General features: G+C 55.5%; 1 protein-coding gene across 1 annotated transcript in view; it reads right to left on the bottom strand.

The window, feature by feature from the left end:
• Positions 1 to 409: 409 nt before the first annotated feature.
• The window catches only part of SOCS7 (suppressor of cytokine signaling 7), a gene marked incomplete at its 5' end in the record, with an annotated part of 11,562 nt that continues 4,546 nt past the window's right edge, over positions 410 to 7,425 (bottom strand). The window contains 5 exons of the mRNA XM_008936589.1: positions 410 to 530; positions 847 to 982; positions 3,608 to 3,736; positions 6,826 to 6,994; positions 7,303 to 7,322. Coding sequence (XP_008934837.1) covers positions 410 to 530; positions 847 to 982; positions 3,608 to 3,736; positions 6,826 to 6,994; positions 7,303 to 7,322 — 575 coding nt within the window. The remainder of the gene's footprint in view (positions 531 to 846; positions 983 to 3,607; positions 3,737 to 6,825; positions 6,995 to 7,302; positions 7,323 to 7,425) is intronic.

The raw sequence follows: 7,425 nt of genomic DNA, 5'->3' as shown, positions 1-7,425 counted from the left end.
GGCTCAGGGGAGACCTTCTGGCTCTGCACAGCTCCTGACAGGAGCCTGGAGCCAGGGGGGGGTCGGGCTCTGCTCCCAAGGAACAAGGGACAGGACAAGAGGAAACAGCCTCAGGTAGCCCCAGGGGAGGTTTAGGTTGAATATTAGGGAAAAATTCTTCCCCTTGAGTGTTGTCCAGACCTGTCCCAGTCTGCCCAGAGCAGTGGTGGAGTTAAAAACCATGTGGATGTGGTGCTGAGGGACATGGTTGAGTGATGGGCTTGGCAGTAGCAGGTTAATGGTTGGACTCACTGATCTGAGAGACCCTTTCCAACCCAAACCGATTCTGTTTGACCCCGGGGGACAGGGCAGGGACCAGTGACACACACGTACCATCGGTGACAGCACCAAGAGGGGTGAGGCAGCCTTGCTACGTGGAGGACTCTGTCTCCTGCTTCTGTTTGGAGATGAGCTGAGCTTCCTTCAGCGACAGGTACACCTCCTCCTGCGGGTCGTAGTAGTAGAACTTGCGGATGTAGGAGATCAGGGGCCTGGGGAAGGCATGAGGCTTTAACCCTCAGCAACAACCACACCAACCTCCACAAAGGAGAACCAGAACCTTCTCTAGAAGCTCTGGAGGTCACCATCACCTCCAGCAGAACAGCAGCAGGGACCCCAGGGCTGTGGCATCGGCCACAGGGCTGCTCACCACTCCCGCACGCTCCCGACGCACCACGGGGCGTTTATCTCCCTGCCCCACGGCTGGAGAAGTCCCTGACCCTCTCCCAGAGCCCTGGCTGCAGGGATGGGCACCTCCTGGTGAGGGGGGAGGAGGAAAGCAGGGGTTGGTGCCCGGGGGGGGCTCACGTGGGCAGTGGGAGCTCGGGGATGTGGTCGATCCGGACCAGCTGCCTGATCCGGAACCGGCAAAGGTGCTGCAGGGACTTGACGTTGCTGAACCTGGAGACTGGATACAGGAGCTGGACGGGTGTTGGAGGGAGACCTTTGGGGGAAAAAAAGGGAAAATAAGTCATATTTGAGACATTTGGAAAGGAATCTACTGATGCAGAAAGGAAAAGGTGGCTCTGGGGAAGTGGAGCTCTGGGCAGGGCTGTGTCCTCCCAGCAGATCTTCCCAGGAGCCAGCTCGCAGCTTTGGAGGCACCAGGGAGCCAGAGCTGCCAGGGGCAATACTCCTTCAGCTGCAAAGCATCTCCAGCCTTCCTCAGTCCTGATGTCACGGGGTGGCTGTGGAAAAGCAAATCCCAGGACCCCGCAAGCTCCCAACTCCCCTCCCCTCTCCCAGGAGCAGCAGATGAAGCATCACTTTATACAGAGAAACAAGAGACTTTTGAAAAGATGCAGGAGAAAGCCAAAGGAGAAGGCAGGCAGCATGACCAGCACGTAGGCTTGGCTCTGTGCAGCCCTTTGGGCAGCTCTAGCGAGGCGTTAAAAGCCCGGGGGATGTGGTCAGCTCAAGCTGCACCAGAACTGCTCGTTCTTGGGGTCACGAGGCTGGGCACAGAGGCAGCAGCAGCTCCCCACGCAGGGAGCAGCCTCCCCAGGCTGCAAACGAGCAGAGTCCTGCCATTCCCCCCCCCAAAAAAACCTCCTCCTCCCCCAGTTAGGAGCAACAATCGAGCCCACAGAACTGAGAGGTCAGCAGGAGCACCAGGAAGGATCTTGGGGAGCTGGGTTTATTCACAGCACAAGGTTTTATCTGTCTTTACAGAGGGACTCCAAGCCAGTTACACTCTAACCCCCTCCTGCTGGCTTGTCTCTGAGGGCAATGGAGTGAAAGGAGCCAAGGGAAAGCTCTTCACACTAAGATGGGCTCAGAACTGCTCCAGGCAGCTCAGGAAGCTGCGAGCCAGCTTTTGAGAAAGCAAAGAACAGCAAGCAATTGAAGGGCTTGGATTCTCCCCCCTCTTCCTTCTTCTCCTTACCCAAAAGGAATTAGCCTCTGGGAGCTCAGCCAGCCACGAGGGGGATGCAGCAGGAGCTCCACACGCTGCCCTGGCCACCACTCACTGCCAGGAGCCAGATGTGGGCTGGAACCAGCCACCTCCTCCTCCCAGCACTTCACATTTCCACAAGAGAACAGCACTAACGATCCTCCCCCCATCCCACGGGGGAGATGCAGATCCTAAACGTTCTCCCACTGAAGATCAGGCACCACATTGAGGCTTTGGGGTTTCCAGGATCAGGCAGCAGCACCCAGTGCCTGGCTGGTGGCTGAGAGCAGGGATCAGGCAGCAAGGAACTCCTCAGCAGGTGCAAAACACATTTTAGGGGAGATATTTTCTTTTTTGAGCATATTTTTCTCGAGCAATTCATTTCTGAGGCATTTGCCTGGAGTCCTAAGCTGTCAAAGCCCTATTTTGGATGGGAAGAGATCTCAGGACCAGGAACATGAAGTATCTTTAAGCTGAAAGGATTTTTTGAAGATAGGGTATGTTGCAAAATCAGTTTTACAGCCCTCTCCTTCTTCAAACCCACCCACCTTATAAATCAGCTTCCCAGTTGTTGGCGATGTCTGCAGCAGAGGGCAACACTGAACAGCTCTGGGCTGAGTCCAGCCCTGCAGGAGCCCTGGGGAGGGAACAGCCCTCCCCCTCCTGTCCTCCGGGGTTCTAGTTGGTGCCCGTTGCCCCTTGTCCTGTCACTGGCACCACTGACCAGAGTCTGGCCCCAGCCTCTTGCCCCCCGGGACCCTTTAGCTCTTGCTCAGCACTGCTCAGATCCCCTCTGAGGCTTCTCCAGCCCCAGGGCTCTCAGCCTGGCCTGGCACAGAGATCCTCCAGCCCCTCAGCAGCTTTGTAGCCTCCCCTGGACTCTCTCCAGCAGCTCCTTGTCTCTCTTAGAACTGGAGAGCCCCAAACTGGACCAAATACTCCTGAGATGGCCTCACTGGGCAGAGCAGAGGGGTAGGAGAACCTCCCTCAACCTGTTGGCCACACTCTTTGCACCTTACACTCTCTCATTCTTGCCTTTCACTGCCACCATCTCACTCCAGCAGTGTCTCTATTCCTGCTTGATTTTGTTCAAAGCACCACTGCTCACCCACCACCTATCCAAGTCTGCCCCCCACTGCTGCTCTCTCAAAAGTCAGAGGCATTTCTGCCTACTTGGCAGGCTCTTCCCTACCTTTCCCATGGGATTTTTTGGCTCACTTGGAGCTCACACTTGGAAACAGTCCCACAGCTCAGATATTTGTCCCCTCCCCACAGCCCCAAGTGGATCTCAGCCAAGGGAGAACTGGGACTACAAAGAATGGAGGGAGTTGTCAGAAGAGCAGTACTGAGGCTGGAGAGGGAAGAATGCAGAGTTTTGGTAGCCAAATAATTGCTCATTGAGTAGCTTCCCAGTCTCCAGCTCCACTTGCCACAGTGGGATATGGTGCCAGGTTTCCATCCTCCAGGGAAGAAAGGTTTGGGAAGCCTCCTTAGCACCACCAGTGGTGCAGCTACTGGGGGAGAGATCTGCTCCTCAGGATCCTTCTGAGATGTCCCTGGGCAAGGATGGAGAGCAGGGCACAGCAGACCCAAACCATGCTAAAGTGGCTCTTTAGGACAGACCAGCAGCTCCTCACAGAGCAAAACATCCCCTGGACTCAGCAGGAGACTCACCTGGAACCCTGGATCTGAGGAAGTAGAGGAACTTCCCATTTTTGGAGTGCATGATTGCTCTCTTTATGAACTCCACCACAGACTGGCAGCGGTCTTCAAACTTGGGATGGCACCACAGGCTGAAGGTCCCTTCCAAGAGAACAGAAAAGGTTTCAGGTTATAGCAGCACTGATGGCAGGAGGAGACATTTAGTCCTGAGTCTGATAGTCTCAAAGAGCAGCAGGATGCCCCAGGCTGACCACTCCTCGTGGCACTAAGAGGGAACACCAGCAGCACCAGCTCACAGGGATGCTGCTCCTCTGGAACCAGCACCCTCCAAGAGCTGAGGCTGCAGCCAAAGACACGAGGACTTGACTGCTGCAACCCAGGCATGGCCACAAGCCACATTTGCCTGAACTTGTCAGCAGCCTGCAAAGGCTGCAGGGTCTAAAACAATCAAAACCTACTCGAACAGAGCATTAGCAGCTGCCCCTGCTCCTCCACACAGCATCCCACCCACTCCCAGGAAAGCCACCACATCTGAGCAGCTAAACCCACAGCTAGAACAGTGATCCAGGTGCTGAAGTCCTCTTCTGCCAAGGATCACTTAGTCCAAAACAGGCTTGGGAGCAGCTTCACGGGCTCACCAGCTGTTTAAAACACCTTAACTCAAATTACTGTCAGGTAGAAGCAGGGTCAAGCCACACAGACACAGCCCTGCCCATGCTGCCACCTGACACGATGGGCACACTGAGCTCGAGTGGCAAACAAGGAAACTGGAGATGACTCTGCCCACAGATCCCTAAACAGGTCAAGTTTAAGCCTCAGGTCAGACCAGTCTCACCATCTCTGTGCTGCAACCAGACCCCTCCTCCCTGCACCAAAATGCTGCCATTTATCCCATTTAGTAACCCCAACGTGGCAAAATGCTGCCCACAAATCTCCATCCCCCCTCTACCTTCCTTCCTATCTGCAGGTTTCTCAGTGCTCCAGCAAGAGCCAAGGCAGAGCTGCACTGGGAAGAGGAAAATGGGAAAGCAGAAGCCAGCTCCAGGCTGACACAGCTGGGTCTGGTAGGGTTTGGTGGGAAAAGATCCTTCCCACCCCTGCTCCAGCCTGGGAACAGGGATCCTGCTAAACATCCAGGATCAGCAGGCACAAAAATAAGAAACTCTTGGGAAACTCAGATCTGAATGAGCTCTTGAAAGGGGCCTGGAGGTGCAAAGGACAAACCACAAACACCAGCCACCCCTGCAAAAAAAAAAAAGACAAAGAAGTTCTGGTTTCTCCCTCTCATCCACCTGAAACCTGAAGGTCAAGTGTTTCTCTCCCCACATTCCCCCAGCCTCACCATCTGTCATCTCCACTGGCTTCTCAAAGTGCTGGCTCTGCACTTTTCCAGGCTGCTGCAGCAGGTTCAGCACCAGGCAGCCAGTCCTGGGGGGGAGCACGGGGCTGCTGATGCAGACTGAAGTGCTGCACCCAAAAAAATGATGCCCTGGATGTGTTGCCAGGGCTGGGAGCACCAACCTCCACCCACGCAGTGAAGACAGCTTGAGGAATGGGGAGGATACCTGGCTAAGGATGCTCCAAAAAGGGATATATCCCAGCCCTGAAATAATAAACCAGAGCAGCAGCCAGAGAAGCTTGCTCTGAAGCTCAACTGTGAGAAATTATCCCCTGCCCTGGCAGCCTCACATCTCCTCCAGCTCCCAGAGCTTCTGATTGTTTTGTTTCCACCAGGACAGGGTGATGAAAATCCTCCCTTCAAAGGTCAGGGACAGGGGAACTGGCTCTAGATGGGGCAGAACTAACACTGGGGCACCCTTCCACCAGAGGGGCTCACCACCAGAAGTGCTGCCAGGTGTCACCAGCAGAGCTACCAGAGGACAGCAGTGGCACCCCTGGGGCCAGGACAACAGAGAGGAAGAGGATGAGCTTTGCTCTGAGGGGTGGCACACCACTTTCCTGCAGCAGCTCAGCTGGGAAGCCTCTGAACCCACAATTTAATGACAAGGCTCTACAGGCAACTGTTATTAAAGGTTGATAGATGTTTGCCCACTGGTTAGAGGGCAGCTCCCCCCTGGGCACTGAGCCTCTGGGGCATTCTCCTCCCCCTGAGGACAGCTGCCTGCACAAGGGCTCAGTGCAGAGGACTGGGGTGAAGACAAGAGATGAAACATGTGGGCGAGGTGAGAAGCAGCCCAGGCAGGAGGGGGAGTGCAGCAGGAAGGGAGGGCAGGACAGTTCTGTGGCTTCTCAGAACAAAAACTCACCACAGTGGAGCTTCAGCTTCTCAGCCTGGGGACAGACCGTGGGTGGCACCACCACCGAGCACCCCTCGGGCAACAGGGGCACAAAGCAAGGTGATGAGCCACATCAGAGAACCCCAGAGGGGTCTGGGGGGAAGGGACCTTTAAAGGTCACCCAGTCCCACCCCCCTGCATGGAGCAGGGACATCTCAACTAGAGCAGGTTGCTCAGAGCTCCATCCAACCTCCCCTGGGATGGTGCCAGGGATGGGGCAGTGACCACCTCTCTGGGCAGCCTGGGCCAGGGGCTCAACACCCTCAGCAGCAGAAATTTCATCTTCTCTCTATCCTAAATCACCCTCTTCTAGCTGAAAACCATCACCCCTTGTCCTGTGCCAACAGGCCCTGCTGAAGCCTGTCTCCATCTTTCTGCCAGGCTCCTTTAAGCACTGAAAAGCCACCAGAGGGTCTCTCAGGAGCCTTCTCTTCTCCAAGCTGAACAACCCCAGCTCTCCCAGCTTGGCCTCCCAGCAGAGGGGATCCCCCCTCAGGTCATTGTTGTGGCCCTCAAGAGTCCACTTCTCATTCCACATGGAAACAAGCTCCCCTCTGGGAGGCATGGACAGCCAGGACCAGTGACTCTTGCTGCCCATCCCACCTCAGCAGTGTGGAATCCCAAAGATTTTGCCATCATTTTCTTCAAGTCCTGTTTTCCAAAGCAAGGCCTGAGGACTTGGGAACTCTCACACTCCCCAATTTTTCCAAGTTTTAAGGAGAGTCACTGCTTGAGTCCCAAGAGGCAAAGTCAAATGCAGCTTCCAAGGCCTCCTGCAGAACCTCAGCCCAGGAGTGAGGACACATTGCTGCTGCTCCCTGTCTTCTGCCAGCTCTGTGCTCAGAGCAGTTTGGGGACCTTGTGAGCAGACAGGTCTCCCCAAACCCAAGCTCTGCTGTCAGCAGCACCCCTAGAACCCCCTGCAGCTCTTACCTCTGTAGTGCTCCATCCTGGTGTGATGGGTGATGCCCTGGGACCGAAAGCTGAGGCTCAGGATGTAACGGGGGTCAGAACTGTCTCGGACCAGAAAGGACCCATCAGGCTTCCCCTTGAGCTTCATCTCTGCATCCTCCCAGTTCATGGGTCCCCAGTACCACCCGCACTAGGAGGAGAGACAGCCAGAACGTCAGCAGATGCCAGCAAGGAAGATTTTATCAGCAGCCAAACAGCACACGACTTGCTCTTGCTGTTCATTCCCTTTAAATGCCAAAATGGAAGCGCCTGGTTGCATCCAGCCAGGAGTACAGATGGCTGGGACTCACTGCTCCTGGAGGAGCGTGCCCCACCACACCCCTTACCACCCAAAGGGAAAGAACAGAGGAGACAACACCCTTCTGAGCACACCAAAATGCTTTTCTAGGCTGAGACCTCACCGGGAGAAAGGCAGGAGAGGTTCTTCCTCAGTCCTACCCTAACCTCACGCTCCGAGTCTGGAAAAACCAGGGGTGCTGAGAAAAACCAGGGGTGCTCAGCCAAACCAGGGGTGCTCAGCCCCCAAAAGCAGAGCCTGGAGCTGCAGAGGGTCCCCCCCCT

Source organism: Merops nubicus, unplaced genomic scaffold (genome assembly GCF_000691845.1).
Source record: "Merops nubicus isolate BGI_N331 unplaced genomic scaffold, ASM69184v1 scaffold17593, whole genome shotgun sequence".
Lineage (NCBI taxonomy): Eukaryota > Metazoa > Chordata > Aves > Coraciiformes > Meropidae > Merops > Merops nubicus.
Note: the sequence above shows the minus strand (reverse complement) of the source record. Positions and strands in the feature narration are given on the sequence as shown.